General features: G+C 39.0%; 2 protein-coding genes across 2 annotated transcripts; both read left to right on the top strand.

Annotated features, from left to right (window-relative positions):
- Positions 1-1,946: 1,946 nt before the first annotated feature.
- ppan (peter pan homolog) lies at positions 1,947-9,182 on the top strand. Its single transcript, XM_077734247.1, has 12 exons — positions 1,947-2,170; positions 2,233-2,403; positions 2,469-2,570; positions 3,958-4,008; positions 4,182-4,352; positions 4,565-4,641; positions 5,905-6,012; positions 6,111-6,234; positions 7,081-7,159; positions 7,339-7,468; positions 7,535-7,695; positions 8,637-9,182. Exons 1-12 carry the CDS (start codon positions 2,156-2,158, stop codon positions 9,077-9,079), a joined length of 1,632 nt encoding a protein of 543 aa, XP_077590373.1. The 5' UTR covers positions 1,947-2,155; the 3' UTR covers positions 9,080-9,182.
- Positions 9,183-9,341: 159 nt separating this feature from the next.
- eif3g (eukaryotic translation initiation factor 3, subunit G) lies at positions 9,342-15,356 on the top strand. Its single transcript, XM_077734249.1, has 11 exons — positions 9,342-9,720; positions 10,538-10,650; positions 10,724-10,770; positions 10,932-11,020; positions 11,080-11,139; positions 11,610-11,714; positions 11,779-11,974; positions 12,505-12,615; positions 13,236-13,372; positions 15,079-15,185; positions 15,255-15,356. The coding sequence occupies exons 2-11, from the start codon at positions 10,628-10,630 to the stop codon at positions 15,268-15,270; spliced, it is 891 nt and encodes a 296-aa protein (XP_077590375.1). The 5' UTR covers positions 9,342-9,720; positions 10,538-10,627; the 3' UTR covers positions 15,271-15,356.
- The last annotated feature ends 435 nt before the right edge of the window (positions 15,357-15,791 follow it).

The following is a 15,791-nucleotide window of genomic DNA, read 5'->3' as shown; positions in this document are numbered from 1 at the left end:
CTGGGATGTGTCTCTTTCGTCAAGGCACGGTTCCCATGATCTGCAGTCTGATCAAATTTGATTTATAATGCATTTATCAAAAGTGAACCATGCACACAATAAAGTAATAATGTATTAGATTTAGAATATTTAACCGGTGTATGAGTGGTTCGCGCGTCGTCCTCGCAGTGGGGGACTTGGGTTCAAATCCAAGTCGTTCCACCTGTGTGGAGTTTGCATGTTCTGTGGGTTTTCTCCAGGTACTCTGGTTTCCTCCCACATCCAAAACATGTATGATAGACTGGTTGAAAACTCTAATTTGCCCCTTGGTATGAGTGTGTGCGAGAATGTTTGTATGTCTCCTTGTGCCCTGCGATTGACTGGCCACCAATTAGTAGTTAGCTGGGATAGGCTCCAGCACCCCCTGCAACCCTTGTGTGCCCCCCCCCCCCGCCTAGTTTCCACAGTTGGCTGTAACAGGGTTCAGCACCCTCCGTGACCCTTGTGAGGATGAGTGGTACAGAAAATGAATGAATGAAAAGAATAAATTCATTCATTCATTTTCTGAACCGCTTTATCCTCACTAGGGTCGCAGGGGTTGCTGGATAAATATATATATATATATATATATATATATATATATATATATATATATATATATATATATATATATATATATATATATATATATATATATATATATATATATATATATATATATATATATATATATATATATATATATATATATATATATATATATATATATATATATATATATATATATATATATATATATATATATATATATATATATATATATATATATATATATATATATATATATATATATATATATATATATATATATATATATATATATATATATATATATATATATATATATATATATATATATATATATATATATATATATATATATATATATATATATATATATATATATATATATATATATATATATATATATATATATATATATATATATATATATATATATATATATATATATATATATATATATATATATATATATATATATATATATATATATATATATATATATATATATACTAACGTTAATGGCACTAAAACAAGCATAAAAAGGCAGTCCTCCCAGATGAAATGTATTGGACGTCTAGAGTCGTCAATGACAAGCTTTTAAATAATGCATTCAATTTTCTGCATATACTCTTTGTACTTTAAATATTTTTTTAAAAAATTAATGTTTTTTTTATTTAGGACCAGAGCATTTATTTTTTCGTTTAATTTTCTATATTATTATAATCAATGCATTTTCGTGGTCGATTAAATGTTTTGAGTTTATACATATTTTTCCATTTAAAATCAAGGATAACATACCTGTCAACCTCGAACCATTTGTGATCTTACCAAATTTTGTTTTCGCCCTTACATATATGTATAAATACATGGAAAATCTTACCACTTTACTTTTTTGTAAAAAATCACGAACAACAAGTAGAAAATGTATGTTTATGTGTTTATTGCTTTCAAAGTTCCAAAATGAAACGAAATGTTTATCATGATCTTTTTTTTTTAGCCAATCAGAGGCGCCGGTACATATTATATGTACCGGCGCCTCTGATTGGCTAAAAAAAAAAGATCATGATAAACATTTCGTTTCATTTTCGTTTCAAGTGATATATGATATATCACTTGGCAGACATGCGTTTCCGGGAAGAAACAATGGCGGATGGTGAAAAATGGCTAGAAAGTGCCTTAATTTATTTTTTTTTCTCAAAATCACCGTTTAGCGTACCATTTTCATGTGTACAGCGTACCAATATAAAAATGGGCTTTCAGTTGTACCAATTACGGCGAGAACGTACCAGTTGACAGGTATGATCGGATAAAAAGGTTAAATCATTCATGTAGGCAAAATTTGATGCCTTCAAGTAAGATTTATCTGGGAACCTTAACTGTGTAGCCACGTTGAAACACGGACAGGTTTCCGGGTGACAGTGGCACATTGAAACCACCAGATCCGAAATCCACGCGGACTGAGTGCCTGTGGAAGATCAGGTCGGGTTGTTGAGCAAAAAAGAACTAGTCGGCATGGTTATTATTTATCTATTTAGTAAATTATAATAAGCAAAGTCAAATATTTTGACTCAATCGGTATCTTCACATAATCATGGGGAAATCAAAGGTAAGAAGCGTGCTTGCCATGTGACTACGCGTTGGCCATTTTGTAACAAGTGTCGTCTGCAGACTAAGAACCAGAAAAAGTCTCGAACAGAAGCCCACCACGTGGCTGAAGAAACATACCGAACCGTCCCACACTCGTTCGTCTTCCATCGGGGCCAAGTGGGCAAAAATGTGTCTCAGCTCATCTCGGATGTCAGGAGGGTCATGGAGCCATACACGGCCGAGAATTTAAAGGTTTGCATTATTTTCTTAATCATTGGTGATTTCACATTTGACACTAAAAATAATACCTCCAACAGGTCAGAAAAAAGAATGTTCTCAAAGACTTTGTATCCGTTGCGGGACCTATGGGAGTGACACATTTTATGATCTTCAACAAGACAACCAACGGTGTAAATTTGGTGAGAGCGCATTCGTTGTATTATTTGTACGATATGTATATATGTATATTTGTGTGTATATATGTATACTGTGATCCGAATTCACATCGCATTTTTTATCTCTCTCATTTTCTGAACCACTTTATCCTCATTAGGGTCGCGGGGGGTGCTGGAGCCTATCCCAGCTGACTCCGGGCCAGAGGCGGGGGACACCCTGAAACAGTGGTTAGCCAATCGCAGGGCACAAGGAGACCAGTGTCAATATTTGGGCACAAGGAGACGGACAACCATGCATACTCACTCCCATACCTTGTAGCAATTTAGTGTGTCTAATCACCCTACCACGCATTTTTTGGATATGTGGGAGGAAACCGGAGTACCCGGATGAAACCCACGTGCGCCCGGGGAGAACATGCAAACTCCACACATGTGGACATGACCTGGATTTTGCCCCAGTACCACAGAGCTGTGACCACTCTCCCTGCGTTTTTTATCTTAAGTATTAAAAAGTTCATAATGTCAAAATCCACGCTAAAACTTGCAAGCGGAAGATGGAAAAACGTAAAAATGGTAGAATTCAGGGCACTGCTTCTTCTTTGGCGCTGAATTGGGCTGCACTCGGCACCAATGAAGAATTTCACCGTAGAAGAATGACCCCAAAGAATTTTATCGCATAAGAAAGACGCTTTTAAGAATTTTATCGCAGAAGAAAGACGCTTTTAAGAATTTCACCGCAGAAGGACATGCAGAAGAATTTCACTGCAGAATGTTTTGTTGCTAGTGAATTTCCCATCGTGTACATTACCACTTAAGTTAAGTCAACGGCAAGCCCTTTCAAGCTTTGTTTTGATTTAGAATCGTCTTTAAAACTGCTTCCTAAGCGTTCTTTGGAAGAATCATTACCGCAGATACTGTTGCTGACTAGGGACTTAGGGCAAAGCCACAGGTAGCTGGAATAGGCAGCAATTAGCACTCAGCTCTCCAAATTTAGTTGAATTGGACATATATCCTTGTCAATTGTACCAAATAAGTTTTGATGGGGGTCTCCAACCGCCGGGTACTGGTCCGTGAGCCACCTAGTGCCGTCCGTCCTTGGTGAGAAAAGGGTTGGGGATTGCTGAGTTAAGATACTATATAGTTTACAAGTGTACTGAAATATAAAATTCCTGTAATTGTTGGATATTTTGATACTGAAAAATTGTATTGGTCTATGATTGTTGGACATCACTCCACTGTGTGAAACGTCTCCTGAACTCATTGGCCGTCATTGACGCAATACACTTCCAATGAAACTAACTATTTTAATTTAGTCTTGAACAGTCAAATAATTAGTTTATGGGCAATGGCACTGAAAGTTAATGAAGTTGTTGATCTGCGTCTAACTTTTTCCTTTAATCCTTATTTGTAGAGGGTAGCTCGGCTCCCTAAAGGACCCATGCTTTATTTCAAAGTGCTCAAGGTATGTACTCGAAGCATAACCGTTAATTATTTATGGCGCAAATGATGACATGCATTTCTTGCTTGATTTTAAAGTGATGTTTTTTCAAAGTAAACGTACTGATGCATACGTATGTTCATTTTTGAGTTAATGTCTGATTTGAGCTGCTGTAAAGAGCCACTTCTTTGTCGCAGTACACCCTGGTGAAAGATGTGGTCTCGTCTCTTAAGAAGCACCGCATGCACGGACAACAGTTTACGCACCATCCGCTGCTCATCCTCAATAACTTTGGATCTGATGGCATGCATGTTAAACTCATGGCCACCATGTTCCAAAACATGTTCCCCTCCATTAATGTGCACACGGTAAGAATGAGGGCCAACAACTTCCTTTCTTTTTCTTTTTTCATTGATTAAGAATTGCCGACTTAAATGATGATAGTATAGTCTTCTGAGTCCAGCTTTGAAGATTTTCTTAAAAAGTAAACGCTTTCTGATATGTTGGCTCGATGTTCCATTTGGTGTGTTGGTTCAAAAAATGTCTGTTATGTGAATCAATGCATCTTATATCCCACCAGGTGAGCCTCAACACCATCAAGAGGTGTGTACTGCTAGACTACAACAAGGAGACGCAGGACATCGAATTCCGACACTAGTATGTCGCGCACGCTTCTCTTTTTTTACCACACTTATTTCCTCATAGTTAAAATCATGGCGGCCTTGATTCATCGGCAAATTGACTAACTAGTTAGTTATCAAAGGGCTCGCCCAGTATTTTTGTAGTTGAATAGTTTTTTAAACATTTTGGCTTGTGGTCGGCTGACATGATTATTAGTATAATCTTATTTGGATATTTGAACCCGATACTCATTTTCAATAAAACTAAAAAAATGGTGTAAAAAAGTAATAATTAATTGATTTATAATGTTTAATGAAAGACCTTTACTTCATAGAAAATTATGAAGTAAAGTATGAAATTCAAGGGATTACTGTATGAGTGTGTGCTCATACAGTAATCCCTTGAATTTCGCAGATAATGTAGACCAGGCTTGCCGATATACGTCAAATGCCACATAAGGGTCAATCACAAATTTTGACCTTAAATGATCCGATTCATATTTTTTTTAACCTTATTTGCTGTCATCGACTATGCTCATTGACATCCAATCCATTTGAAGTGGGTGGTGGCATTGAATGAATGCAATCGTTACTGCCCTCCCAATTCAAATGATAAACTCGTCTTTAAATATTTTAGATTTAGTTTGCAAGCACCACATGATTGGATGTCCATCACAAGCTGGCAGAGAAAGAGTTAATAATATAAGAACAATTCTATTTGATCTAGCTCTAATAGTCCTGTTCTATTCCAAGATTTGGGGAAACATACCAGTCTTCAATTCTTAACTCCAATATGATTTGGTAGGGAACTGGGTGCACATTATGGGAAATTTCAGCACATAAATATGGCCTAGATGATGACAGACGTTGGACTTGACTGCTCAGTGATGCATGTTCAAAGTAAACGCACTGATAGGCCCATAAATATCATATAGGGTGGCTAGGGTGCAACTCTTCAATGGATGATTCCTGGTTTTGACTGCCAACTATTGAAGTGACTTTGGCAATGTACTGAACTTTAAGTTGCCCCCATTGGGTTGGCTTGCATGGGAGCAGCACCATCGGTGTCTGAATCTATTCTAATTAGTTGTCAGGAAGGGCTGCCGGCATAAAACCTGTGCCAAATATATCATGCGGACAAGCCAAAGTCAGTCAGATTCTCCATTTACCATACATCATACTAGTCTGTGAGCCAATGAGAACAAGCCACACACGTTTTCAACCATTTCATGTCAAAGCTTTTTAATAATTGGAATGTGACTGTCAAACAAAAGCCTGTTGTACTTGTCCCACTTTGCAGCAGCCTGAAGGTGGTGCCAGTGGGCATGAGCCGTGGTGTCAAGAAGCTGATGCAAGAAAGGTTTCCCAACATGAGCAAGTTTGAGGACATAAGTGAACTGATGATCAAGTAAGGAGACACATTAGGTGTGCTAAAAATTAGTATAATTAAGATACAAACACAGGTTTAACTTCAACATAAAAGATTTCAATGTGGTCTCCTTTCAGAGGAGCAAACCTTTCGGAAAGTGAAGCGGAACAAGACGGCGAGCACAACATCACTGAGCTTCCACAGGTTTACTCGGGCCGTGGCAACATGGCCTCGGAGCAGAGCGCTATTCGTTTGACCGAGGTACATTTGTGCACGTTTTGACCACTTAATATGGCTAGTCATCTTTTTTTTTTTTTATTAATTAAGAAAAAAAAAACCTCAACCTCGTACAGTCATGGCATCCACATATGTGGACATAACATTTTGTCTCATATGGGCCCCAATATTAACTCTTGGTGCCATTGGCAAGGATAGACATTTAATCATGTTGCTCTTAAAAACTACTTTCAACACTCTTTACATGACTTCATCACCAGTAGATGTCAAATTCCTTTGAAGCGGGAGCTTAGCAGCGAACTAAAATTTGCTCCAAATACAAAGAACAAATACTCTATGGTCATTTCCTCCAATAACACTACTAATCTAAAATCCTTATAAAGCGTGATTTATGGATGTGGGTATGTTAAGATTCTCTCGCTACTGTGTAACGTAAAGAGTTGAAATGGTGGCCAGAAATGGCGGTCGGATCCTAATAGACGAGTGATTGAATTTCTTCCCATTCTCTCTGAAAGCAGAGTTGATGTATGAATTGTTGTTTTTCAATGATGTGCCCTAAACATCACGTGGCTGATTGGTCCGCCAGCGAGTTTGTAGGTACATTTGTACTCCCTATTAAAACCATGCATATGAAGGTTAAAATTGTTGATCAGGAGGCTTATATGAGACAAATTGTACAATTGGGCGGTTTTAAGGGTACAGCTTATATGCGAGAAAACACGGTGCTATACGTTTAACCCATTTTGGCTGTGCATGTTGATCGTTGACATCATTCTCACGGTGCCAATGTCTCGTGCCAATGGCATCCAGTGCCCTACAAAAGGGTTTAAGAGAAACCTGTCATAATTGTCTGGTATTCTGCATGTGCAGATTGGACCCCGTATGACTCTGCACCTGACCAAAATACTAGACGGTGTGACGGAAGGAAACACCATGTATCACAGCACAAGTAAGTGTTTTTCAACTGTCTGGATCCATCTTTTTGATGTGGTGCTAATGATGACAATATCTGTATGAAATATGTGATTTCGCTACAAGTAAACGCTTACTGATGCATCCATCTAAAGGTATTTCAAGTGGATAGTGCGTTAGCTTAGCTTAGTTATTTAAAGCGCAGTCTCCTTGCAGTCATCAAGACGGAGGAAGAAATTCAGGAGATCCTGCAGAGGAAGGAAACCCAGATGAAGGCCAAAGCAGAGCGCCGGAAGAAGCAGGAGAAGAATGTTGCTCAGAAGAAAACCCAAAAGGAGGAGCACAAGTATGTAATTTTTCTCTTATATAAATATTCAAAAAAAAGAGGCTTGATTTCACCATATTTGTACAGGAACAAGAGCCTTGCAGGCATCAAGAGAAAAAAAGAAGAGAATGAACAGGACAGCGAGGTCGAAGATCCAGGAGAGCAAGACGCTCGAGCGGCAGTAAAGGCGGACTCTGACGACGAGGCCGAGTACTATAGACAGGCTGTGGGAGAAGAGCCGGATGAAGGTTAGTAAGCCTATGCCTGGACAAAAGATATATAAAGGAACAATATACATATATACACATACAGTAATACCTCGATATATGAGTGCCCCGGCATACTTAAAGATGAGAGTAACATTTCGAGCAAATATTTATCTTGAGATACGAGACAAATTTTGATATACGAGCGTAGGGCGGACGTGAGAGGCTGGTCATAAGTACATCATGGGCACTGTCTTCCAGCAACTCCCTCCTGTAATGTCTCTACGAGTACTGGGCGGAGCGTTACATTTTTTTCAATATTCTCGAGGTACCACTATAATGTTTGCACTTCAATTACTTATTAAATGGTCTTAATATTTCAGTAGACATAAAGACACATTTTGGGAAATATTTGCAACATGGCTCTCACTGGTTATGCCGAGTTGTTTCCAATTTAAAAGGAAAAAATGAGCCCCTCCACCAACCTGCCAATTATTTTACAAGTTAAATTCTGCCACATCGGTATGATCACGCAGCGTCATTGAAAGCATTTATCTGGCAGCCCAAAGCCATGTTGTGCGTTTCAATATTTTGACCCTTGTAGCAATTCTATTTTTGGCCGGCAGTGCTACATATTGCTACATTTATTAGTTATCCGGTAAACACGCAGCTCCAAGCCAAAATGAATAGTGCAATTTGCTTATTATATTTTGTATATAGCGCGGCTTTTTGTCTCGTTTCATGTTTATCTTATTTTTATACTCTTTTAAAACACTCAAATTTATCATGACCCATCAAAAACAAATATGTATTTAAAAAAATAATAATTTGGTATACTGGATTCTTTTATGCTGCTACTTGGATAAAGGACCGCCAATCATCTCCATCCGTGGCTGTGGTTGTTTGACTCTCACAATTTAAAATTTTTGCTGTGTGTATCTAACTTGTCCGCCACCCCTGATCTAACCGAAACTCTTCTTTAGATATGTTCCCTGGAGCCAAGAGGAGAAAAAGAAGAGACGGTCTTGAAGGACCTGCCATAAAGATAAGAAAGAACTCTGGTGATAAAGCAAGCGGCCGAGATGGAGGCTTCAAGAATAAACCGGCGAAGAAATTTGGCGACCATGAGAAGAAACCCTTTGGAAAGAAACAGTCGCCTGGAGGAAAGCCGGCGAAGAAATTTCGCGACCATGATAAGAAACCCTTTGGAAAGAAACAGTCGCCTGGAGGAAAGCCATTCCATAAGAGAACGAGCGACAGAGGTAGTAATACATTTGGCGGCAAGAGGAACTTTGATGGCCAGAGAACTTTTGGTGGAAAGAAAAATAAAGACAAAGCGTCAAAGGGACAGAAAGGCAAAGCGGCCTTTAACAGGAAAAGCGGTGGTGTAAAACAAGGCTTCAAACACAAGAAGGGAAAAGTCTGACAGGTTTCATTGGACTACGTGGACTATATCCTTGAAAAAAAACAAAGGCGTATGGACAGCTTTATTTACCACACTCTTTAATAAAATGCTTAAGAAAAATGCGGATCCCTTTCCTAACTTCTATTATATAATTGCTAGCATATCAGTGCCATTGTTGATTAATTAAAATCAGTGTATTACTAGTAGATGTCCAATCCATTTGAAATGTCTTGGAGAGGGGCAGCAAAAGAACAATTATCCAACTTCAAATGGATTGGATCTCTACATGATGTTCAATGAGAGAATAACTTTATGATGGTTTCTGTACTCGTAATTTATTTACTTAATCCTCTTTGTTCCCTGTGTGACATAAGGCCAAGGGTATCTAATCCCATTTTGTCTAGTTCTCTGTTATGTGATGCCTTCACCATTTTCAGTTCCGAGGTCACTGTTTTTTGCCATTGGTCTTCCTCGTTCCTCCTTCCAGGTGGAATTCATTTCAAGGGTATTTTGTGGATGCAGTCCTTGTTCATTTGTCCGGGCTTCCGGGGAACAGCAAGGTTTCATTTTGAGTACTACATTGCACCAGTATGTTTTTTGCAGGTCACTGTTTGAAATATCTGGTCAGAAAGTTTGGCATATCCTCCAGAGACTTCAGTTGTGTAAGGAATCAATTTTTCTCATGCAGCTCTCGTCAGCACACAGTGCTGTATAGAAGACACTAGTTTTTAACATTGCTGTTCTATCGATGAATCGTGGTCTAAAAGCTATAGTGCTTTGATTTTCATGTGGTCTGGAAGCTGGGAAAGGTGCAATGGGCTTTCCCCAGTTGTGTCTTAGGTCAGAATATGCAAGGTTTGTATTTTATCTTTTGTTAAGGTATACTAGTTTTGCTTATACAATACACATACATGTGAATATAAGTTCATTTGTGGAATGGAGTAGACAGTAGAGTGTGTCAAAATATGTATATATACCAGCAGTGTGCCTTCAAAGCTTTCTCTGCTGGCCTAAGAAAAATATCTGAATCACAGACTAATTTTAATTATATTTTGTCCATCGGTACTTTTTGAGTAATTCCAAATTTTCTGTTAGCTTCCTTTCATTGCTTTCTCCCCTGGTTGCACTGCTTCTTCAATCACATTTCAGCCATTATATTAGCATTAGCTTCAATGGCGATAGAAATGGAGGAAAGTAGGATGGATATTGTGTACAGTTAAAAATGATTTTTGGTGAGTAAAATATGGCTATATTCCCCCCAAAAAAATTCAATTGTATGAGCTTATTATTGATAATTTTATGTGTCGCAGCTGTAGCTGCAGTAGAGGTTTTATAGTCAGAAAATAGTTTTTTGCTGAAGGTGTCACCAAGAACTGCATGTACTGTCACTATTTCACACACACATTCATTTACATACGTTTTTTTAAAAAAAAGGAGTGTTCATAACTTAAATACGTTAACGCATTAGCAAACTCTCAGGAAGTCCAAACGCCGGAAATGATGTGGGAGTTTTAGCCATTTCCTGTTTTAGCGGTCCTGAAGCTAAGCTAGGCTAAGCCTTCTGTAAGGATGGCGCCTATTGAATATGACGAGTGAGTACTTTCTTCGAAAAATGCGTACTTTTGTCTTTGTCAGACTCAAACACATTTTAACCCCCCTTCTTAGCTCCAAGCCCAGCTGGGCCGACCAAGTTGAAGAGGAAGTTGATGAAGGTATAACGCATATTCGTGTTGTTAGCATGCTAGCGCGTTACAAGCACGCGTCGTCATTACTCGCATTCTCCGCGGGTGTAGAGGCGAACGTGGCGGCTTACGCCTCCACGCGCTCGATGCTCGATGAAAAACCATCGATGTTCTAATTCTTGTTTTGAAAGGAACCCTTCCACCGCCCAAAGAGACTATCAAAGGAAACATCAAAACTATTACAGAGTATAAAGTCGACGCCGATGGAAAGAAGTCGAAGGTAGTCCTGATGTACTTCCTAGCATTGTCAAGCAAAAAGCGAACTTGATTTGTCTTTAGATCGTGCGGACGTTCAAGATCGAGACGAGGAAAGCCTCCAAAGCTGTCGCGCGAAGGAAGGTGAGTTGTCTCGCCACAGCGCAGTGGAAATCAAATGTGGGTGGTGTTATGAATTATTTGTTATAAAAATTACCTTAAAGCTTTGGAATATTTGAATTCGCTCACCCTGAACAAAGTGCCGTCCCCAATCTGATAATTTGGGATTGTTTAGCATCCCTCACAGTAATAAACACACTGATTTTGGCGTTTGCAGTATAAACAACTGAGCTGTGTTCTGGTGTGTTTAAAGCTGTTAATAGAGAAACTAAAATATTTTCTTAACTTGTGTCCAAATATCCTGTTGTCATATTTCAAAGAGAAGTGTCATTAGTGGTACCTCGAGGTTTGAGCTTAATGCGCTCGTATGCCGATTTTCTCGTAACTCAAACGAACGTTTCACATAGAAATGAACTTAAAACAAATTAATTCTTAACCAAATCTTTCAGAACAAAAATAAGAACATCTAACAATGGCAGAACTTCCCCTTTTAGAACTGGAAGAAATTTGGCAACTCCGAGTTCGACGCCGCAGGTCCTAACGTGGCAACCACCACCGTGAGCGACGATGTCTTCATGACGTTCATCTCCAGTAAAGAGGTGAGAGGTCGGCCAAGTCAATACAAGACATGCATGACATGCAACGGTTTATACTTTTCTCCAGGATCTGAATGCACAAGACCAGGATGATGATCCTATGAACAAGCTGAAAGGGCAGAAGATCGTTGCATGTCGTATCTGCAAAGGTGACCATTGGACGACTCGCTGTCCCTACAAGGACACCCTGGGACCCATGCAGAAGGAGCTTGCGGAGCAGCTCGGTCTCTCCACTGCCGACAAGGACAAGCCGGCGGGTTCAGGTAGAACCTCCTGTCAATTACCATATTTTCTCATATATAAGCCACATGTTTAAAAAAAATGATAGCTGAATCAAGGGTGTGGCTCATATGCACCCAAGACTTGCAGCTTTTCTTTACTCTTTTTCACCAGTAGACATCTGCATATTAACATTTACTTTTGTTGGTTATTTTCAGTTTTGCAGTAAGAAAACCACCATTACTGAATTATAACTAACTTACTTGGCCCTAATAATGGGCTTTTGATTCATACAGTATTTCAAAAATACCACATACGATGATTTTTCTTAAGATTTTCCCTTGAAAGGAACACATTAGTACTTCCTGTTAAATCCATGAATACGGAGGTGAAAATTGCTAATCAGGAGGGCGGCTTATACGTGAGAAATTGTAAAAATCAATGATTTTAAGCTTAAATGCTTAAAATAGGCTTATATGTGAGAAAATATGATAGCCAATTCTGTAGCCTCAAAAAATCTTTATAATTGGTCACTAGTATATCTATCAAGTTAAGTCCGTTTGTTTCACGTTAGCTGAGCCGGAGCCTGCGCAGCCTGCACAAAGCAAGACTGGCAAATACGTGCCGCCCATCCTGAGGGACGGTGGGACACGGAGGGGCGAGTCCATGCAGCCTAACCGCAGAGGTGAGCACAACAACGTCAATGGATGCATGGCTTACTATTCTCTTGTTGTTTGTTATTCTTATTAGCTAACAAAGCACTAGAAAGCAAGATAATTCTGGTCGGGATCTCAAAAACAGAATTGCTGGAAAAAGTGGCCATTCTGTTATGCATTGCTTTGGTAGGATAACTATAAAATGGCAAAAAAACAGCCAGGCATTGATATTTATTTGGCCAAATTCATTCTCTAAATGTAAAATTACATCAGGGCAGTCATTTCCATTTCTTGACATGGTCGCTGTTACATAGAACCTATAAAATGCATTGATTTAACATGCTAGGGAACATCTCCCCTAGTATCATGGCCACGTGAGAACATTTTGGTAAGGATGACGAAAGACCTTTTCCCGTGTCTGCCCAGCCACGAAGTGAAATGAGTATTTCATTGGGAGGGTTGTTCAGTTGCTGCCACCCCTTTTCAATTGGATTGGACATCTAATGTAGTAAATGTTTGACTGAGCCATAACAACAATTGAGTGGGTTTGGTTAGGCTTTAGCTGATGCCACAAAGCCAAGTGGCTGGGTGGGAATTGGGAGAAATTGCAGAAAACAAAACTGGAAAATAAGCATAAGCTCCTTTGCAGCTGATGACAACGCCACCATCCGCGTGACCAATTTGTCTGAGGACACCCGTGAAACTGACCTCCAGGAGCTCTTCAGACCTTTTGGCTCCATCTCCAGAATCTACCTGGCCAAAGACAAGAACACCGGGCAGTCTAAGGTGAGCTATCGTCATTGGGGGTACCCGGACGTTTCGTCGATAGACACTTCGTCCCCAGACGTTTCGTCAAATGGACAATTCGTCGCCAGATTTGCTCACTCTCAAAATTGTAATCATGAGAGGGAAAGTTTACTGTTGAAAGCCATCAACCAGGTAATCTCTCCCTCTCATAGTTGTAATCGTGAGAGAGTTTGTCATTGCATTGACTGTCTGAGCTTAAATATCAAAATTATCAATAGGTTGTGTATTATTGGCGTCTGTGTGTGTACATGTTTTTCAATTGATGTGTTCCTGGGTGACAACGAAATGCCCTGTTCTCGTGTTTAGACAAAATTGCCTTGCCCGTGCCCATCACACATTTTATACTGGTTTACAAGAAACAATTAATATATTAAGTCTCGATGTGTCTGTTTGGCGAGCAGTCTGGCGTCCTCGCGGGCTAAAAGTATACGAAGACTTATTTGTTTAATCAAATAATTAAACATTTTAGCGTGTCACACACACGCAGTTTACAATTAATACACTAACAGTCTCGATGTGTCTGTTCGCCGAGCTGTCTGGCGTCGTCGCCGGCTAAAATTATACTAAGGCTTATTTGTTTAATAAAATAAATTAAACACTAGCATGTGACATACACGCACAGTACAAGAACTTACAATTATTATACTAATAGTCTCGATGTCTGTTCGACGAGCTGTCTGACGTCGTCGTGGGCTAAAAGTATACTAAGACTTATTTGTTTGATAAAAATTACAATTTAAAGTATTTCAAAGCCTTGCTGTATTGCAAGTTCTCTCACTTAGAAATTGAGAATGAAGGTTTCTCTGCACCTCACAGTCAAAATGAATCTGACGTCTGCCGCCGTCAATGGCAGCCGATGGGTTAAATGAGTGCTGAGTACTCTGCACCTGAGTCAACATGAATTGGACTATTAGTATATTAATTGTCATTTCATGTAAACTGTGTGTATATCTGACATGCTAAAGTGTTTGATTTATTATTTTATTAAACAAATAAGTATACTTTTAGGCCGCGGCGATGCCGAACAAACACATCGAGACTATTAGTATATTAATTGTAATTTCTTGTAAGCCAATATAAAATGTGGGATGAGCACGGGCGAGGCAAGTGTCTATACACGAGAACGGAACGTTTCGTTCTGTCACCCAGGAACACATCCAAAAAAAATTTCATAAATATGTCGAAATTCACACTGAAACCTGCAAGCGAAAGATGGGAGATAAAAAATTAGTGAATCAGGGCACCGCTTCATCTTTGGAGCTGATATTGGTGGTAGTAATAGACATTTTTTTTACCTTTTCCTGTTTTCTTCTGATTACATTTCGCCCCTAACCCCTAACCCTAATGTACACACACGCAAATAATACGCAACTTATTTATAATTTTGATATTAATGCTCTTGTCATTGACATTGTCAATGCAATGACACACATGATTATAATTTTGAAAGCGAGAGATTACCTGGGTGATTGCTTTCAACAGTAAACTCTCATGATTATAATTTTGAAAGCGAGCGAATCCGGCGACGAATTGTCCGTTCGACAAAATGTCCGGCGATAAAATATTTGTTCGACGGACTGTCCGGCGACCAAACATCCGAGAGGAAGTGTCCGTCAATGAAACGTCAGGTCACGGTCATTCCGGCATGTTGCAAAACATGAAAATAACATGCGAGTGCATCGCAGGGCTTTGCATTCATCAGTTTCCACCATCGCGAGGATGCTGCCAGAGCCATCGAGCACGTGTCAGGATTCGGATACGATCATCTTATTCTCAACGTCGAATGGGCCAAGTAAGTTGACCCTGCTCCGTCGTGATAGTGACGATCCAAGTGAACTGACCTTGTTTTTGCTCTTTGTAGACCATCCAACAATTGAGGTGTCCAGAATATTCCATCAAAAGCTGCATTTTGTCGCCGTGGCTAAATATGGCATTTGCATTAATAAAGTGAATCAAGATCGCAGTGCAAAATGTTTTCTTCCAATGTGAAAATGATTCTAAGGTGTTGAAAGCGACACAAGGGCAACAATTAATCGAATAAGCCATTTTTTCTTGGGTGGCAGATAAGACTTATAGCGCATTCAATACAGTGACACTTTTGAGAGCCCATATAGCGTACATAAAATAAAGTCCACACTGAATCAATTTTTTAACTTACAGTGGATCCTTGGTTTTCAAATGTTCCAGATTTACCACAAATGGGAGTTGGAACTCAAAATTATGAGATTTTATTTGCTTGATTTCAAACAAAAATCCCTGACAAAAGCTGGATGAAAAAAACAACGCACATGGCGCAAGCAGCTGATGCACATTGTGTTTAGTTGTTGTACTTGAGTGTTATAAGGCAAATAAAATCAGATTTAGATAATTATTACAATAACGTTTTTATTTTCATATT

This window comes from Stigmatopora nigra, chromosome 15 (assembly GCF_051989575.1).
Source record: "Stigmatopora nigra isolate UIUO_SnigA chromosome 15, RoL_Snig_1.1, whole genome shotgun sequence".
Lineage (NCBI taxonomy): Eukaryota > Metazoa > Chordata > Actinopteri > Syngnathiformes > Syngnathidae > Stigmatopora > Stigmatopora nigra.
This window is presented reverse-complemented; position numbering and strand designations above follow the sequence as displayed.